The sequence below is a fragment of the Alosa sapidissima genome, chromosome 16, assembly GCF_018492685.1.
Source record: "Alosa sapidissima isolate fAloSap1 chromosome 16, fAloSap1.pri, whole genome shotgun sequence".
Lineage (NCBI taxonomy): Eukaryota > Metazoa > Chordata > Actinopteri > Clupeiformes > Clupeidae > Alosa > Alosa sapidissima.
This window is the reverse complement of record NC_055972.1, coordinates 3,895,783-3,916,685: the sequence shown is the minus strand read 5'-3', so window position 1 is coordinate 3,916,685 and position 20,903 is coordinate 3,895,783. Positions and strand designations below refer to the sequence as shown.

The 20,903-nt window shown below is 45.4% G+C and overlaps 1 protein-coding gene across 1 annotated transcript in view; it reads right to left on the bottom strand.

Annotated features, from left to right (window-relative positions):
* The window catches only part of sorcs3b (sortilin related VPS10 domain containing receptor 3b), a 58,198-nt gene extending 37,653 nt beyond the window's left edge, over window positions 1–20,545 (bottom strand). The window contains exons 1-4 of the mRNA XM_042066152.1: window positions 20,090–20,545; window positions 12,305–12,372; window positions 5,710–5,809; window positions 221–379 (exon numbers count right to left, since the gene is read on the bottom strand). Coding sequence (XP_041922086.1) covers window positions 221–379; window positions 5,710–5,809; window positions 12,305–12,372; window positions 20,090–20,545 — 783 coding nt within the window. The remainder of the gene's footprint in view (window positions 1–220; window positions 380–5,709; window positions 5,810–12,304; window positions 12,373–20,089) is intronic.
* Between the last annotated feature and the right edge of the window lie 358 nt (window positions 20,546–20,903).

Sequence of the window (20,903 nt, the reverse complement as noted above, 5' to 3'; positions counted from 1 at the left end):
TGTTTTCACCCTGTGCTCCTGGCTGTATGTGTGTGTGTGTGTGTGTGTGTGTGTGTTTACCTTGTGCTCCTGGCTGTATGTGTGTGTGTGTGTGTGTTTACCCTGTGTTCCTGGCTGTATGTGTGTGTGTGTGTTTTCACCCTGTGCTCCTGGCTGTATGTGTGTGTGTGTGTGTGTTTTTACCCTGTGCTCCTGTCTGTATATGTGTGTGTGTGTTTACCCTGTGCTCCTGGCTGTATGCGAGCAGCCAGTCTTCCTGGCTGGGGTGGAAGAGCAGGCTCTGGATGGTGAAGCTGATGCTGAATCTGTGGAAGGAGTTGCCCTCGTCTGAGCTCACCACCACACTGGAGTCCATCTCAGGGTCACTCACCAGCAGGATCTGTCAGGCAGATGGGGGTGCGGGTATCTCAAGGTTGAATTTCGGTTCACAAGAAATGTAACCTCCTTCCAGTGTGTCCCACAGAATTGAATTCTATTTGTGGTGGTAGGTTTGCAGAATTAACTTGAATGCAACAGTTTTTAACAAATTAGCGCATCTTAGTTATAATGCTAACCAGATTTAAGCACAATTTAGCACAACCTGGAAAATCATTGTGTGGGGGTCAATGTTGATATTGTGGTGGGCCGCCACAAATAAGTCAATGTATGGGAAACACTGTCCTTCCCTGTGTATGTATTGAATTTCGGTCCAGGATCAGACTGGTGAGGGTTTCAGGGTTTAGTTTGGGTTCCTTGTAAAATCTCTTCTCTTCAACATTTCTAACTTGGTAGATCACCTAACTGCGATAAATTATTTTCTAACCATGGATGCTCATAGGGTCAGTGCTTACAGTATGTCTGTTTTCTGTGAGTGTGATTAATGAAACCCCAATTAAACTAAGGGTGATTATCCAAGAGGCATTCATAACCCTCAGCATTCATCCTGGAATGCACTTCAAAAAGACTTCAAATTGGACTTTCTCATGCCACTTAGGGTTAGAGGCTGTGTTTGAAGTTATCACTGTGAATGTTTCTTAATGGTATTTGCCATATGACTATTCCTTTTTATTCTGTTTACTTTGCTGAATACAAAATCTTTTTGTATTTTGTCTTGTTTTTAACTCATGTTTGAACTTCCTTTTAACGAGGTGCTGCCTACCAGGGCTCACTTGGAAAATACATCTGTCTCAAAGTGACTACCCTGGATGAAGGATAAATGAAATAAAATGAATGTGTTTGTGTTATTACATGTATTTTATGGAGCCCACCTGATGACACTGATGGGAAAAAAACGTGGCCTCAAAATAATTCATGCCTATGAGTTAGTCATTGGTGGCCACACAAAAAACACATGGCCACAAAAAATTGTGGTCATCAAATAATAATGCAATAATTACAAGTGGTCATGCATTATTTCATGGCCACCATTTTGTATTGAGTTGCCACAAAACAAGGAATCTGCTGTTTGACAACGGCCAGCCAGCTGAAGTGAGTGATGATAGGCCCCAAAGATGGATCACAGACTTAATTTAATTTCCTTTTCACCTTGGGCTGAATTATAATTGTCTCCTGCAATCTCTGGCAGAGAACCATATCATCATCATCAAAAAGACATATAATTTGGCTGCTTAAAGGCTTGAAACGTAGACAATATGTGAACATTGAGCAAGTCGTCGATTTCATCAAGCAGGAGGTGGAAGGACCTTGGAAACTACATGACTACAGGTGGATGCATGAAAAATGCATTAAAAATGGAATCGATGCCAAAAAGGAGGACTTGTTTAATCCTGCAGCTCTAGATCCGGACTCTTCAGCTTTGCATCGGCCTGGAGACCACACTGCAGACAGCTGCTACCGAGCTATATTTGCCATGTTGATTCCTATAATAAGTTATAGCCCTTTGGAATATGTACCAATTACATATATGTTTTTTTCCCGCAAAATCATCTGGCTCAAAGCTGCTTACACATGCAATAGCAGGGTACTTTGCAGAGGCTGTGGAAAAGCATGGTGGCTATCCTCAGATCACACAGACAGACCTGGGATTCCTCCGTCATGATGACAACGACAGCAGAGCTGGTGATCACTGCTGTATTGCTGGAGCCAGCACTTCAAATCAAAGAATCGAGAGTTGGTCCTTCGTAAAGAGGGAATGGAGAAACGTATATCGATGATTACTTAGACAAGTGTCTCATTCAGTTGAGCTTCTGAGGTATTATCCAGGTAAGCGTGAATATCGTCTGATGTCATTATGTGATTATAATCCTCCCTCCTGCATGATGTCTAATATATTACAACAACTCAATTTTCCTCTTCACAGCTTACGTGTCTGTGTCCCAATGAGTTGCAAGAACTAGGTAAGATAAAGGCAGTGTGGAACGTCCACAGAATACGGCCATCAAAGAACAACAAAGTGCCACACGGCCTCCCCGGTGTCACATGCACTGTCCCGCAGCTGCGGGGCTGAGAATGTTCTAATTCCACACAGCATTGGCCCTTGCAAACGGGCATGCACGTTGCTTTCAACTATTCTTTGTGATTAGGATGTGCTTGATCTCTGTTACACAATCTAGTCAGGCCTTAGTCCCCCACGGATTCCATGCCGTGCTAGACAGGCTACAGGTGTCATCAATTGAGGCTATTTAAGACTAGGAAGTGGTTAGGGTCTATACACACTAATGAAAGCCGCAAGGTTACCCCTGCTGCTATGGGAAAATAAATTAGCAAAAAAAGAAAAGATTTTGATTTTTGATTTTCCTTACATGCCCCACAAACATACCACAAGCCCAGGGATTTTCTTTGCAGATTTGGGAGGCTATTCGCTCCCTCATCTTTAACTGACTTGTGTGTCAACTGAGCTCATTATCTTTGTCCAGTTGTAGAGGTCACTGGGGCCTACAGCCTTTCCCATGTGTTATCCATCAGTGGCTTCACAGATGTACGGCGAAAATAACATTCAGTTAATTGAGTTACATTTCGGTTTTATATATTCGGTTATATTTGTTGGTATGCTACCACATATCGAATGTAAGCCTATACCGGTACTAGCAACTAGAGTCTGCAATAAAAAGTATGAATACACATTGGCACAACACTCAATTAAATTCAACAATTTCACAACCTAGTGGCTTTTTACATCTGCACATTTTTACATCTCATAAAAGATTACTTTGCCATATGATAAAAGATCCTGGTATTTATTTTTTCAATCAATCAAGTAATTTCATAACTAACAACACGTTTGTAATTGATTGCTGCCTAATTGAATGGCAACTGGTTAAATTGATATGCATACTTCCAATGTGTTAGAATGGACATCTTTAAATTAAATGAAAAAAATATTTTGTTATATTATAATTAATTATAGTTAATTATTATATTGCTGAGCTCCTTACAGTCTTAGAGTGTAACTCCAAAAAAAACAACTTAGGGTCTATTTACAGTAGTTAAAAACTAAAAGCAAAATGACGTTAATTGGTGGTGTTTTGAGCAAGAGCGTTTATTGGCATTATCACTGAAAGGGCTTACAGTGATGCTAACTGGGCAAGGTGCCATGTTGCTATTTTATACCACTAACAAGGCTCAAAATATAATTACATTTCTGTGGTAGCGTGGTAAAGGGTTTCTACAGACAAACCGAAGTATTGTAAACTTTGAAAGTGTACAGAGAGGTTAACAAGACCTGTATCTGTAGGAAGAAAATTCCATGGCTTCCTGGTCTGGTTTCAGCAAGATCTGCGCAGCGCTGCAAGATCGAACTGGCCCGCTGATTTGTCAGACTACTGAGTTGGCGGAATGATGGGGTACTTGAACAGTGACATACAGTGGGCATCGCTTTCAAATGACCACTTCAGTCGCGCATTACGAGGCGTGAAGCTGCGTGAAGCTTTAGTACCACTTTCAGCCACTGTGCGTCGCTCTGCCACTGTACATCGCTCTGCCTGCCGCCCCTTCTGAAAATAAGGAGGCTACCATTAAACATAATTGTTGCCGAGAGTAATCCCAGCCTACGAACTGAATAACAAAATAAATCGTGCATAATTAAACATTACCTCGATTTAGGCTACTTGGGTATGGCTTAAGGCTTGACTACACGGTGGTAACGAAAATCAAAATCGAAATTTGCTGTCTACATTATTGTCAGTGTTGGGGGTAACGCAACTACGCAAATCAAAACAGTGTCTTGTGTGATAATTGAGCCAGTAGAGAAATAACTGTTCAGAATTAATCTGTAGGCTTGGGTAGGCTTCTGCAGAAAACAATGTTGTTGCCGATTTAATAATCTGGCGACGTTTTTAACAGGCTACGCAATAGAGGCTTAGACAACTATGACCCACTTTTTGGTTTCGTAAATGAATTTGCCCTACTTCTTGACTGCAATGTAGTCAATTGACTGCTTGACATGTCATTTTTATTTTTCTGTACAATAAACAAATACATCTGCTTTATGCCGCAGAATTACATTCATATTTGGCTAACTTCTGCAGACGCGTAAAAAAACACTGCCAGGCCATCCTTAAAAATATTTTCGTTTGCCGTAAGCCGACCGACCCTGTCAATTTAGAACTGACCCAAATATTTATTTTTTTCCCCCTTTAGTCCGACCGACTTGCCGGTTGTAAACTTGCGTTAAGACCGACCGATTTTTTTTTACTCTAAACAACCAATACAAATAAAATACTATTTATTTTAGTAGGCCTAAGTATTGTGAATATAAATTGCCTACATACAAACGTAGGCTCTCTTAAATAAAACCCTGTGGCGTCATCTCTACACCATTGGTTTACGCATGTCACACTATGGCCTATACGCTTCGTTTCATTCACAAACATCTCGACTCAACGCTTATTACTTGGCACGAAGCTCTGGAAAAACAGCGATTTTTGTGTGAGCATATCAGCGAACACCCCTTACCACTCGGTGAGTTTCACGTCTTTGTAAAAGAAAGTTTATTGCGTTTTTAGGACATCTAGGAATTGTTCAAGTGCACCTATGCAGCGTTGTGGAGGAGGGGGGGCGCGACCACAGAAACCGTGGTAGCGCCCCCCCTCTCAAAATCTCAAATTCTCAAATTCTCAAATTTCAATCTTAAACGTTCTATTTAATCATAAACTATCTGAAAACAGGGCTTTAAGTGTAAAATACCGAACTTGTCCTTTAAGGCTCAACAGCCCATACAGATGAGGTGAAGGCACCACCAAGGTTAGCTAACCCTAACCATGAGAAGACCCGATATCATCAGTGCAACAGGGGCATTGGGTATTGTTGTATGGATCAGTGCAAGAGGGTATTGTTGTATGGATCTATATGTGGGCAGTGGGCAGCCGTGGCCTACTGGTTAGCGCTTCGGACTTGTAACTGGAAGGTTGCCGGTTCGAACCCCGACTAGTAGGCACGGCTGAAGTGCCCTTGAGCAAGGCACCTACTGTAACCCCTTACTGCTCCCCGAGCCGGGATTAGTGTGTGTGTGCTTCACCTCACTGTGTGTTCACTGTGTGTGTTTCATTCAATTCATGGATTGGGATAAATGCAGCCCAAATTTCCCTCACGGGATACTTATACTTATGAGATTTCTGTGGAGATTCTTCGTAAAAGGAATTTCTGTGGAGATTCTCCATATAAGGGAACTAGATAGATACATAGATAGATAAATACTTTATTGATCCCCAAGGGGATAATCAAGAACCGTTTGATCTGTGTGATGATTGGCCGTGTAAGGAATTGGTTTACCTTTTTCTGATTGGATGGACACACATACAGATAACTCAGGACCAGTCTGGAATCCAGTCTGTCGTTCAGTTTCTCGTAGCTGCTTCCTAAATCCAGTGATCTGCAAGAAGGGTCATGGGAAGAATTTTCTGGAAATGTACAGCATGAGCAGCTCAGATTTTTATTTCAAGTTCAGCATGTGTTGAGAACTATGTTTCTCAGCAAAAGCCACAACAAAATGGTAACAAATAGATGTAAAGAGACATATCATGTGGAGTTTATTATTTCGTTTTGGCAAGTAGCCGTATAATAAGCAGGATAATGTATGGAACGCTGGTCATTATCTGTAAAATAAGTCCCTTCAGGGCAAAGCAAGACTCCTCCGCTAGCATGTCGGGGTCCGGTTCGCCTTGTCGGGACTTATTTTTCCTGATAATGACCGGTGTTCCATACATTACTCCTAACACAATGCATCCAAGACACAATGCTAATTATATTACTGGGCGAGACATTTAGTAAATTTATGAACATGTGCTAGATCCTGTATATATAAACTAATGTGTTAATACTGATGGGTCAGTGCAAAGGTGTGTGTGTGTGTGTGTGTCCACAACGAGAACGAGGCATGTTGTAAATTAATTTCCCCAAAGTCACATCAGTAGCCAAGCATAGAAAATCTGAACTCCGAGTGTTGAAAACTGTACAACCTGAATTAGGTTATTGAAATAAATTACATAATCGACACAAGACATAAAAATTTTTTTTAGTTGTAATTAGTTACGGTGAAAATCCTGTTATGTTTTCGGTTGGTAATGTTGCTGCCGTGAGATCCTCATAATCACTCTTCCAAACACAGAATACTGTCATGAGCTCTCTCTCTGCCTGGTAACACGTGCTGATTGAAGTCTGATGACCTCCACCTGTTCCTGCTCTGCTCTGCCTCACCCTCGTTACCTACCAGCTGCACTGCATTCACCACTCATCATGCCCTCTATATAAAGCCTTGCTTTTCAGTCCACACTTGTCAGATCGTCTGCAACCAGCACCAGTTACCTGCCTGTTTTTGAAAACGCCTCTGACTCTTTGCCTGTGATCCCGGACCCGCTCGACTACTTCTGTGTTCTCCAGCCCCGGTAATCTTGACCTGCCTTCCGTCCCTCTTCTACGAATACCGCCTAGTCCTTGACTGTACTGCTGCTTCGTTTCAATTGCTGTTGTGTGTGTGTTTCCCCCAGGACTTCCCGGATCATCCAGCTCCTGCCATCGCTGTTCGGCTACTGGGGGAACACACACACGCAGACTCTTGGAACTCCTGTACCCCCCCCGGAACCCCTGAAACCCCCTTAACCCCCTACCCTTAAATCAACTTTTGAACGTGACGCTTTTGTGGTCCTCGTCCTGTTTGGTGTCTGACAGTACGATCTGACCAAACATGGACCCAGCGCACGGTCGAACCAGCATGGAAACCGACGAACCAGAACCACCCACCGCCATGCAACGCCTGGAAGAGACAGAGAGAGAGGTAAACCGCAACACTGCTGACATTGCCTCCCTACTTCAAGCCGGCTTGAGCCAGCGTCAGCAGTTCCAGCAGCAACAGCAACAACTTGCAATGATCATTCAACTTCTCACCAACCTTTCTCCTTTCTCCCAGCACCCGAGTCTCCTGCCCAGTCCACTGCTACCGTGGCTGCCGGAGCCCCAGAACCCAGGATCGGCAATCCAGAGCGGTTCAGCGGCGACCCAACCCAGGTACGGGCGTTCCTGACGAGCTGCCGTGTCCAGTTTACCCTGCAACCCAGGACTTTTGCCACTGAAGGGGCGAGGGTCGGTTACGTGATCACTCACCTGACGGGCCGAGCTCGACTCTGGGGAACGGCGGAGTTCGAGCGCCAGACCCCAGCATGTGCAACCTTCAACCTATTCGCAGAGGAGATGCTCAAGGTATTCGATTTGGAATCCACAATAGCCGAGGCATCTCGGATCCTGATGAGTATTCGCCAAGGCAGAAGGACTGTTGCGGATTACTCCATTTACTTTCGAACTGTGGCAAGTCGGAGCTCCTGGAACATGGAAGCATTGGTGGATGCTTTCCTCCACAGCCTGGCGGACTACATAAAGGACGAGCTGGTTTCCCATGATCAACCCCCCACTCTTGATGAAGCCATTGCTCTGGCTGTCCGCATCGACCGCAGGATCCAGGCCCGCCGTCATGAGAGAGGGCGCCAGAGTCCATCCACCAGCACACGGAGTGTCCCAACTGCCCTTCTGTCCGCACCTGCCACACCATCTAGCCAGCCGGACCAGTCTGAACCGATGGAGATCGGCCGCACCTCCCTAACCCCTGCAGAGCGCCAGCGACGCATCACCTCCAACTTGTGCCTGTACTGTGGTGGTGATGGTCATCGAGTCGCCACCTGTCCAGCAAAAGCCGGAGCTCACCAGATGTAGGAGGAATCCGGATGAGCTCAATGAACATTCAGCCCTCCATCAGCCGTAAACCCCTCATCCAAGTCTGTCTTCACCTGTCTGATTCCACCCACACCCTGGCAGCCCTGGTGGACTCTGGCGCAGAAGCAAACATTATTGACACAGGACTTGCTCGTCAGCTGGGCTTGGAAAGCCATCGCTTGTCCACTCCTGTTCCAGCCCGGGCCCTGGACGGTCACGTAATTGGCACAGTTACCAGCATCACAGCCCCCATCTCAATGATGGTGTCAGGAAACCACCGAGAGACCATCCGCTTCCACCTGCTCAGCTCTCCAGGCCAACCCCTAATCCTGGGCTACCCTTGGCTCCGTCTCCACAATCCTCACCTCGATTGGGCCTCCGGAACTGTGAAAGAGTGGGGAAATGCCTGCCACCTGACCTGTTTGCGTGCTGCCTCGCTGCCCCCCGGCTCAGTACCCCCCAGCACTGCCCCCGACATTTCTAATGTCCCTGAATGTTACCATGGCCTCCGAGAGGTGTTCAACAAGACCAAAGCCACATCTCTGCCCCCACACCGTCCGTACGACTGCCATTGATCTCCTCCCTGGGACTGCTCCACCCAAAGGTCACCTCTACTCACTATCCCCTCCTGAAAGAAAAACTATGGAGGATTACATCAGGGACTCCCTGGCAGCTGGACTCATCCGCCCGTCTTCCTCTCCTGCTGGTGCCGGGTTCTTTGTGGGAAAGAAAGATGGTTCTCTTCGCCCCTGCATTGATTATCGAGGTCTGAATGATGTCACAGTGAAGAACCGGTACCCTCTGCCTTTACTCACCTCTGCTTTTGAATTGCTCCAGGGATCCACTATTTTCACCAAACTGGACCTTAGAAATGCTTACCACCTAGTGCGAGTAAGGGAGGGTGACGAGTGGAAGACTGCATTCAACACCCACACCGGCCATTATGAGTACCTGGTAATGCCATTTGGCCTCACCAACGCCCCAGCGGTATTCCAGGCGCTGGTGAATGATGTGCTGCGGGACATGCTGAATAAATTCGTCTTCGTGTACCTGGACGACATCTTAATTTTCTCCAGAACTCTGTCCGAACACACCCGTCATGTCCAGCTGGTTCTTCGACGGCTCCTGGAGAACTCTCTCTATGTCAAGGCGGAGAAATGCGAGTTCCATGCTCAGACTGTGTCATTCCTGGGATACATCGTCGCTGAAGGCAATATCCAGATGGACCCCGCAAAGGTCTCGGCAGTTACCTCCTGGCCAGTTCCGGGGAATAGGAAGAAGCTGCAGCAATTCCTCGGTTTTGCCAATTTCTACCGGAAATTCATCCGGAACTACAGCTCCGTCGCCGCTCCCCTCACAGCTCTGACCAGCATCAAACACCCCTTTTTCTGGACCCCAGAGGCCAACACAGCCTTTCATACCCTCAAGGCCCGGTTCACCACTGCCCCCATCCTCCAGATGCCGGATTCAGACCGGCAGTTCGTTGTCGAGGTGGATGCCTCAGACGTGGGAGTCGGGGCCATACTCTCTCAACGGGCAGAGGAGGACAACAAGTTGCACCCCTGTGCATTTTTCTCTCGCCGGCTTTCACCTGCAGAGCGCAATTATGATGTTGGAAACCGTGAGCTGTTGGCTGTCAAGCTTGCCCTGGAGGAGTGGCGTCACTGGCTGGAGGGGTCCACAGTTCCGTTCCTGGTCTGGACCGATCACAAAAACCTCGAATACATCCGCAATGCCAAACGTCTTAACCCCAGACAGTCCCGCTGGGCCTTGTTTTTCACCAGATTCAACTTCACCCTGTCATACCGCCCAGGTTCTCGGAACACCAAGCCGGACGCTCTCTCCCGTCAGTTTCATAAGGATGACGCCCCTTCCCAGGAACCTGCATCAATTCTGCCCGATCCCTGCGTCGTAGCTGCCCTGACCTGGGATATCGAGGAGGAAATTCAAGAGGCCCTCCGTGACCATCCCAGTCCCAGTGCATGCCCAGACGGTCGTCTCTTCGTCCCAGATAATTTGAGGTCCCGGGTCATACAGTGGGGACACAACTCCCGCCTTGCCTGCCACCCGGGCTCCGCCCGCACCTGCCATCTCCTTGCCCAGCGCTTCTGGTGGTCTTCTTTGAGAAGGGATGTCCGAGAATTCGTCCGTGCCTGCCCCACCTGCAATCAGAACAAGTCCTCCACTCGGCCCCCCGCTGGTTTACTCCAGCCCTTGCCTGTGCCCACACGACCCTGGTCCCACGTCTCCTTGGACTTTGTAACTGGCCTCCCACCATCAGGTGGGATGACTGTCATTCTCACTGTGGTTGACCGGTTCAGCAAGATGGCACACTTCATTCCCCTCCCTAAACTGCCATCTGCCAGAGAGACTGCCCAGGCTGTTCTTGATCATGTCTTCCGTCTACACGGGCTGCCCAGGGATGTTGTCTCTGACCGAGGCCCGCAATTTACCTCTACATTCTGGAAGGAGTTCTGCCGTCTTCTAGGGGCCACAGTGAGTCTCACCTCTGGGTTCCACCCCCAGTCCAATGGTCAATCCGAGCGGGCAAACCAGGAGCTGGAGAAGGCGCTGCGGTGCATGGTTTCTCGCAAACCCCAGGCTTGGGCACAACAACTGATGTGGATAGAGTATGCTCACAACTCCCTCACCTGCTCTGCCACTGGTATGTCACCTTTCCAGTGTGTGTATGGCTACCAGCCCCCCCTGTTCCCCAGCCAGGAAGGAGATGTGTCCTGCCCGTCTGCCCTCGCCTATGCCCGCCGTTGCCGTCGTACCTGGTCACAAGCTCGTGCCACGCTACTCAAGTCAGCTGTCAGCTATGCCACTGGGGCTAACCGCCGAAGATCGCCGGCACCCGCCTACCGTGTTGGCCAGAAGGTGTGGCTGTCAGCCAAGGATCTCCCACTGCGGGTGGAATCGCGTAAACTGGCACCTCGATTCCTCGGCCCGTTCCCTATCCAGAGGGTCATCAGCCCAACCGCAGTCCGGCTCCAGTTGCCAACCTCCATGAGGGTGCACCCTACTTTCCATGTTTCGAAAGTCAAGCCGACGCATGAAAGCCCGCTGGTCCCCGTGCCGCTTCCTCCTCCTCCTCCTCCTCGCCTCGTTGACGGTGGGCTGGTGTACACCGTTCGACGCCTGCTTCGGTCCAGACGGCGAGGTAGGGGCCTCCAGTATCTCGTCGACTGGGAGGGCTATGGACCTGAGGAGAGAACCTGGGTGCCAGCCAGTCGGATTGTGGACCGGACACTCATCGCCGACTTCCACCGTCTGCATCCTGATCAACCTGCAATCCGTAGGGGCCGCCCCAGAGGGGTCCCTAACCGTCCTGCCCGCCCGGCTTCCTGTCATGTGCCTGACCCTGACCCTGTCTCGGTACCTGTCCCGTCTTCTGTCCACGACCCTCCAGCTCCCTCCGAGGATGAGGATGTTCACTCGGACCGCTCGGAGGAATTCTAGCCCTCCACCAGCTCCCCTCCGCCCTCCCGACGTGGTGTCACTCTTGGGGACTTCTGGGGCCGTCCCTTAGGGGGGGGGTTCTGTCATGAGCTCTCTCTCTGCCTGGTAACACGTGCTGATTGAAGTCTGATGACCTCCACCTGTTCCTGCTCTGCTCTGCCTCACCCTCGTTACCTACCAGCTGCACTGCATTCACCACTCATCATGCCCTCTATATAAAGCCTTGCTTTTCAGTCCACACTTGTCAGATCGTCTGCAACCAGCACCAGTTACCTGCCTGTTTTTGAAAACGCCTCTGACTCTTTGCCTGTGATCCCGGACCCGCTCGACTACTTCTGTGTTCTCCAGCCCCGGTAATCTTGACCTGCCTTCCGTCCCTCTTCTACGAATACCGCCTAGTCCTTGACTGTACTGCTGCTTCGTTTCAATTGCTGTTGTGTGTGTGTGTTTCCCCCAGGACTTCCCGGATCATCCAGCTTCTGCCATCGCTGTTCGGCTACTGGGGGAACACACACACGCAGACTCTTGGAACTCCTGTACCCCCCCCGGAACCCCTGAAACCCCCTTAACCCCCTACCCTTAAATAAACTTTTGAACGTGACTCTTTTGTGGTCCTCGTCCTGTTTGGTGTCTGACAGAATACACTCAATTACACTACATAAACTCAAACTCATTAAAACATACTCACACCCATAGAGCTTACCTCCAAAGTGAACTATCTGTCACTGTCCCCAGGTTGAAGTCGAAGAGTTTTGTGAGAATCAGGATCACCTAAGAAAAGAGAAGGAAAGAAAAGAAAAGAAAAGATAAACACACACACATCCGGTCTCCACTACTAGGTAGATTGGGTACATTTACAGGAACCGCCCGCTAATCACAGCCGTGCTTAGAAAGAGTATTGTTGGTATTTGTTGGGCCTGCTCTTTGTTTGGTTATGTTGTATTGAATCATAAATCTCCACATTGAAGGGGTTTGATTGAATAAGGGTTTGTCTGGTTATGTTGGTGATCATAAATGGCCACATCAACAAAGAGGATTGACTGAAGAATTTGTCGGTATTTGTTGGGTGCCCACATCAAGGGTTTGTCTGGTTACAGTATGTTGCTGATCATAAATTGCGACAACAATGATGAGTTAAGATCATGAATGTGGAGGGGAAGGGTGGGGGGTTGTGGGGGTCTGGGACACAAGACTTCTGAAGAGGTTATTCAACGAAACACAGATGAAGGAAGGTGCGTTCTTGATAAACCATAAACTTGTTAAACTGGGAAATTTCCTACCTACAGCACAAAGAATTGAACACCTCTCCTTTTTTCTGAAACCTCAAAAACGAGTATACATCGCACACTGGAGGATACTTTATTTGCGAATTCACGCAGAGTCAGCAAAAATATATCAAGTGTGCGATGTATATTCGTTTCAATTGTTCTACTGCACACCATCAGCACCTGGAGAAAGAAGGGCTGTGGCACAGGGATTTTGAACCTCTCCTATCTATACCTTCTTTAGTCAAACTAGTAGAGATGGGCTATCTCTCCCTCACTGCTCTTTTTGGTTTATCGCCGCTGGTTTCACATGTCTGTCTCTCTCTCTGTAGCTGGCTCCTCTCTCTTTCTCTCTATCTCTCTCTCTGTAGTTGGCTCCTCTCTCTCTGTCTCTCTTTCTCTCCATCTCTCTCTCTCTCTGTAGCTGGCCTCTCTCTCTCTGTCTCTCTATCTCTCTCTCTTTCTCTCCATCTCTCTCTTTCTCTGTAGCTGGCCTCTCTCTCTCTGTCTCTCTCTCTATCTCTCTCTCTTTCTCTCCATCTCTCTCTCTCTCTGTAGCTGGCCTCTCTCTCTCTGTCTCTCTCTCTATCTCTCTCTCTCTCTCTCCATCTCTCTCTCTCTTTCTCTCCATCTCTCTCTCTCTCTGTAGCTGGCTCCTCTCTCTCTCTTTCTCTCCATCTCTCTCTCTCTCTGTAGCTGGCTCCTCTCTCTATCTTTCTCTCCATCTCTCTCTCTCTCTTTCTCTCTCTCTGTAGCTGGCTCCTCTCTCTATCTTTCTCTCTCTCTGTAGCTGGCCTCTCTCTCTCTGTCTCTCTCTCTATCTCTCTCTCTTTCTCTCCATCTCTCTCTCTCTGTAGCTGGCTCCTCTCTCTATCTTTCTCTCTCTCTGTAGCTGGCTCCTCTCTCTATCTCTCTCTCTTTCTCTCCATCTCTCTCTCTCTCCATCTCTCTCTCTGTAGCTGGCTCCTCTCCACAGCTGCACTGACGTCTTCCGAGTAAACTTTTCACTAAGATCCAAACTTACCCAGAATGCAAGTGGCCCTCTCGCTGTGAAGCTATTACAGGTTAATTAACCAATCAAGAGCAAAGACTCAATTTGCATATGAAAATGTGCTGCATCTGAGAGAGCAGAGCTGCTCCAGGAGTCATTTAGGATCGAGCCACAGTTTCCACCTTCATGTAGGAGCTAATTACATCTTAAAGGCAAGGGAGCGGAACAGCAGTTCCACATACCCAGCAGGGTCAGTCACACACTCTCAAACGTACACACACACACACAGAATCACACAAACACATACGCGCACACACACACATACACACTGCAGCTACAAAGGCACAGCGAGTTTGAAGTCTTCCCAGCAGGTTCTCTCGTATGCACACACTCACTTATATATGCATGTCCTGGCTCACACACACACTAGTTGAGGCCCGTCGTCATGCGCACACACGCACACACGCACACGCACACACACACACTACTTGAGGCCCGTTCTACCAGTCTGCTCCTAATTACATTAGCATGTGAATGAAGAGACTGCTGCGGGGAAGCACGCGTGCCTGATGCCCAACCCTCCCAGAGACAGCCAACACCATAGGGAAGTCTGTGTGTGTGTGTGTGTGTGTGTGTCTGACTGACTCACTCACTCTGGTTGCTGAGTCCAAATCCTCCGGAGGTGTGTGTGTATGTGTGTGTGTGTGTTTGCATGTTTGTGGGATGTGTTTTTCATACATTTATGTAGCTGCATTAGCCTTCTTTTCAAAGCATCTGTGGTAACATGAGATAGGAACTTTAGGTAATATGTAATCTGTATTGTAATGCTAGCTAAATCTAGGTAATATCACAATCAGGGTAAGCTCTTTGTTTCATGAAGCCTACAAATTCAACCTTATTATCCTTTTAGTTTTTTAGTTTCAGTATTTAGTTTTTTGCTTGTTTGACAACTGTTGGAGTGGACATATGAAAGAAATGTTTTGCCATAAGTATAAGGTTAAATAGTTGCATACAATATTTGGAGTATTTATTCTTGTTCTTTGGGTTAAGACTGGTGAATTGACCTTTATAGCATATTTATGGAAAGTGTGTTGAAGTGGACAGAAACGTCCAAACGTTTGACGGAAAACTTTTTACAACTAAATAGTTGTTCAAATTGTATGTGGGCATGTTGTTGGTAGGCTGCTACTTGGTTTGATGCATATCTGAAGTATTTTGTCTGCTAAATAAGTTCAACCAGGTCAGCTACTGTAACGGTAGAAATGTCAAATCCCTACAATTTCCATTAAAATAATGATTACTTTGACATTTGTCACATATTACAGAATGTCCTAGTGTGGTTAATTTTTTTGCTCACATTAAAATATTGTTAACATAATGTGTTGAAGTGGTGTAGTTTTAATGATATGAAATTAAACACATTTGAGGATGAAAATGATTGAAAGATGTGATTTGAGCCAACAAATGGTATTCTTGCACTTCTTTCCCCAATAGTCAAGGTGGTTATAAGTCTAGTCATTAATAATAACATACAGTTATCCAACATAATGACATATATTCTGACAATCTATATTTTAGGACCAGGTATTGACAGTGTTTTCCAATAGTCAAGGTGGTTATAAGTCTAGTCATTAATAATAACATACAGTTATCCAACATAATGACATATATTCTGACAATCTATATTTTAGGACCAGGTATTGACAGTGTGTGCTCTGGGCTGTTTAAGTTTTTAGTTTGTGTACGTTCACATTTGTGTGTGATTGTGTGTTCACGTTTGTGAATGGCTGAGGTTGTGTATTGGTACTCCTGTCTGTGTGTGAATCTGTATGTCCATAGTTCAGTGAATGTTTGAGGTTGTGTATGCTGGTGGACGTTGTGTGGGTAGAGTTGAGGTTATTTGGAAGTTTGCTTATGGAAGTGATTGAGGTTGTGTGTGTGTGTGTGTGTGACAGAGTATGATTAAAACTGGCACTACACACACACAAACTCAGGGAAGCTTTCAAGCTGAACTCATGAGATTAAAGGGGTTCTCAGCTCATTCATGGGAGAAAAAAAACAATCAATAGAAATATGTGTGTGTGTGTGATTGATTGAGGCAGCCCCTCTACCCTACTCCGCACACACACGCTCCCCACACACACACCTTTCTCTCACACACACGCTCCCCATACACACACCTTTCTCTCACACACACACTTCTCATACACACACACTCTCAATACACACGCCTCTCTAGCACACAAACACTCATCATACAGACACACACTCCTCACACACACCTTTCTTTCACACAAACACTCATCATACAGACACACACTCCTCACACACACCTTTCTTTCACACAAACACTCATCATACAGACACACACTCCCTATATGTATACACACTTCTCTCTCACACACACTCCCTATATGAATACACACTTCTCTCTCACACACTTCACATACACTCCTCATACACACTGTCTTTCACACTCTCCATAAGCACATCTCTCTATCACACAAAAACACTCATCATACAGACACACACTCCTCACACACATCTCTCTCACTCACACACACACTAATACACACACACTCTCTCATACACTCTCCTCATACACACCCCTTTCTCTCACACACACTAACACACACAAAAACCTCTCACAAATACATACAACCACACAATTATTACGCTAATCCCAGTGAACAACCTAATCATGTCCATTCTAGCCAGAGCTAGCCATTTTCAGAGAAATGAGTTACAGATCTTCTCAATTGCTTTAACATTACTACTAGTGAACTAAACAATCCAAACCAAAATGTGATCTAGCAACTGATAGGTACTAGAAAAGGCTATTGTCCTGTTCTCACAGATGATTCCGATATGTGGAAATGTATGTGCAAAACACACACACACACAAATCCCTTCATATTTCACTGGCTGCTCCACGTGCTCATTTAGAAAGCACTGGCATTCTATATCATTCACTCCACCAGGCACCGCTCAAACATAATTAGTTTTCTGCTTACACACAAAATCTTTACATGTCACAGAATTTCAGAGGCCGAGTTACGTTTTGAAAAGGAATGATTGAGATTAGAATGCAGTTTCATTCAGCAGGATATCTTGCATTGTGTGTGGTAGTTTCACTCACCAGGAGTTTGTATGTTTTGTTGTATTGATTGTATATGTGTGGGGGTCTTTTAAAAGACAATTCTGAAAATGTGTCAACAATTGTAAAAAACTGTAACAGATTAATTTAGGTGAAAACACTGAGAATACAAAATCCTCACAGACCAATCAGATGCTCAGGATAAATCAATTAAACCAGTTAGATGCTCCGGATAGATCAATTTAACCAATCAAACGCTCAGCATAAAGCAATTAAAGGGCCATGAGTCAGTTGGATGCACATACATTTTATCGTACAGTAATGCTTTCTTTTCATTGTTTTTTTATCGTGAATACATTTCATTCATTATACTGTATTCTTTGGTATTCTATACTATTTTATAGTATTCTTGCAGTACATTACTTTTCACTGAATGTAAGTTACACAATCTTATCACAATACATCTACTGTAAAAATAACTTTTATTTTATTTTTACTTTTATATATATATGTTTTGTCTTTTATGTTGTGTTTATCATGTGAATAGTTTGTTGGGGGGGAAACCATTAGCAACATTACTGCACAAATCTCATGCAACACCCACTGTTGTGTATGTGTATAGCTTTTGCGTTTTTAATATGACATGACATTGTTTCAGGAGTTTGGTTTTGAGCTGGAAGTTTGAGGAGTTGAATGTGCAACTGTGCTTAAAGGTTTGAGAAATAAAGCATAATTTAAGAAGCGTCTTGGCATAACATACTGTAAAAGTGATATAGATCTGCTTTGTGATGAGCTTTTAATTAATACCATCACTCATAGTACCTATAGGAGAGAACCTTAGAGATTGTCCCTCCTATTCAACTCTTCAATCTTCGATCTTATCAAACTCTATAATCATCTCATGTCAAGTCAAGCCACGCCACATTATTTGTATAGCACATTTAAAACAGGAGTTGTTTACATATTGTGTTACAGTTGAGACAGTTAAGAGTTGACAATACAGATGAATGGTGCAAGGAGGCAATAGGGTAATCACTAGTAAGAAGTGGTTCTACATGGCAGTTAAGAAAAACATAAACAAATAAAGTAATATATAAGATATTAGATACAAAAATAAATACAATTATGCAGCATTTTTGACTGCTTTGCTTTATTTTATCTGTTGACTTGTAAATTAATATTTTGGTTAACCAGACCACTGTTGTCCTTCTCCCTCTTTATGTTGCGATTCTGAGCCACCGGGTGTGAGAATGCATGACACAAATTCTCTCTCGCGTACGTACACAAACACACATTCTATCTCACATATGAATGCATACAGACATTTTATCTCATATGAACACATACACACATTCTATCTCACATATGAATGCATACAGACATTTTATCTCATATGAACACATACACACATTCTATCTCACATACTGTATGAATGCATACAGACATTTTATCTCATATGAACACATACACACATTCTATCTCACATATGAATGCATACAGACATTTTATCTCATATGAACACATACACACATTCTATCTCACATATGAATGCATACAGACATTTTATCTCATATGAACACATACACACATTCTATCTCACATATGAATGCATACAGACATTCTATCTCACATATGAATGCATACAGACATTTTATCTCATATGAACACATACACACATTCTATCTCACATACTGTATGAATGCATACAGACATTTTATCTCATATGAACACATACACACATTCTATCTCACATATGAATGCATACAGACATTTTATCTCATATGAACACATACACACATTCTATCTCACATATGAATGCATACAGACATTTTATCTCATATGAACACATACACACATTCTATCTCACATATGAATGCATACAGACATTCTATCTCACATATGAATGCATACAGACATTTTATCTCATATGAACACATACACACATTCTATCTCACATATGAATGCATACAGACATTTTATCTCATATGAACACATACACACATTCTATCTCACATATGAATGCATACAGACATTTTATCTCAACACATACACACATTCTATCTCACATATGAATGCATACAGACATTTTTTCTCATATGAACACATACACACATTCTGTCTAACAAGCAAGTGCTGTCAAAGTGCTGTACACTCTTCCCCATGCGGCATGCTTCCCTATGCTCAAACCCTGAAGTTAAGCATGTGTGTGTGTGTGTGTGTGTGTGTGCAGTACATACATGTCAGAGAGAATGAGAGCTAATCAGTGCATGTGTGTGTGTGTGGAGGAGGAAGAGTGTGAAAAGGCTATGGGAGAGTGTGTGAGTGTACAGTATAACCATTAATTGATGCTCAGTATGTTTATATATTCTACCCCATATTAATAGGACTGCATTATCCATTTTTACCGTCATTTTATTAAGTACTACTTTTACATACAAATCACAGTAACCAGAGAATGCTGGTGCAGAAGTTTGAGTGACAGGGGGTGAAGAGGAAGTGTGTGTGTGGTTTAATAGATGTGATGATAGGATATATAAAGCTATGCCATGAAATACTGGCTTACTAAGCCACTCAAGCCATGTTCAGCATATTTGAATAAGCTAACCCTCAGCCAATACCCATCTCACATAAGCCAAAACAGCCAAAAACTAAACTCAAAAAGCCAGGGTCAAATTTCACTCCCACGGCCAGCATGACAAGAAGGATGATAGAGATAAATGAGGTAAGGTCTGACAAGAGAGGAAGAGAGGGACAGAGTGAATGACAAGATAAAAAGAGGAATAGAGTAGTGAATGACAGAGAGAGAGGAGAGGGATAGAGTGGTGAATGGAAGAGAGGGATGGAGTGAATGACAAGAGAAAAAGGGGAATAGAGTAGTGAATGACAGAGAGGAGAGGAATAGAGTGGTGAATGGAAGAGAGGGATGGAGTGAATGACAAGAGAAAAAGGGGAATAGAGTAGTGAATGACAGAGAGAGAGGAGAGGAATAGAGTGGTGAATGTAAGAGAGGGACAGTGAATGACAAATGACAAGAGAAAAAGAGGGATTGAGTGAATGACAAGAGAAAAAGAGGGATAGAGTGGTAAATGGAAGAGAGGGATAGAGAAGGATTGGGTAGAGAAAGAGGGTGCTCACGCTGCTGTTGTATCCAGTCCAGTATACCATAGCTTGATTATGTGCCGAGTCTCCGAACAGGGAAAAACTGGAGCTGCTCAGCTGGATCTCCGAGACGCTCTGTCCATCAGGAAAACGTGCAGGTCCTCTCCTCTCTGCTCCTCTCTTTTCCTCCTCTCCTCTGCGCTCTGCTCCTCTCTTCTCCCTCTGGTTCCGCCAGCTGTGTCCCCCCTCTGCTTGCCCGGGAGGTGCCCCCGCGTTCGCTGCCCTTCTGTCCGATGCCCCGGGAGGATCCACAGGTTCCCTGTGTGTGTGCTGCTGGTGTTGTGGAGCCCCAGCTGGTGTGTTGACAGAGACCTCAGCGCTGGATCTTCTCGTCACATCTGCCATGGAGCTGCGGGGGGCGAAGTCCAGCACCATGAAAGCCCCCAGCAGTAACCAGCAAACCCCTCCAAACACGCCCTGCAGAGACGCCATGCTAACCCTAACACGCACCCCCCCGCCCCAGAGCGCCGCCAGGAGCCCAGTGCACAAGGCAGAGATGCACAGCACTGATCCACAGCAGCCCGCACTCACACACACTCTTCAGAAATGTCAGGACTGTGTGTGTGTGTGTGTGTTGTTACTGAAACAAGAGAGTGTACGTGCATGTGTGTGAGATAGAGAGGCAAGTCTGTCGATATTTTGTGTGTGTGTGTGTGTGTGTAGGTAGGTGTGTGTGTGTGTGTAAGATGTGAGTGTGTTGTAGGTCGGAATGTATCATACTTGAGAGGCGGAGCTCTGAGCTGAGAAGTGATGCGATTTCAAATCACCAATAACTGATCGCTGAGATACA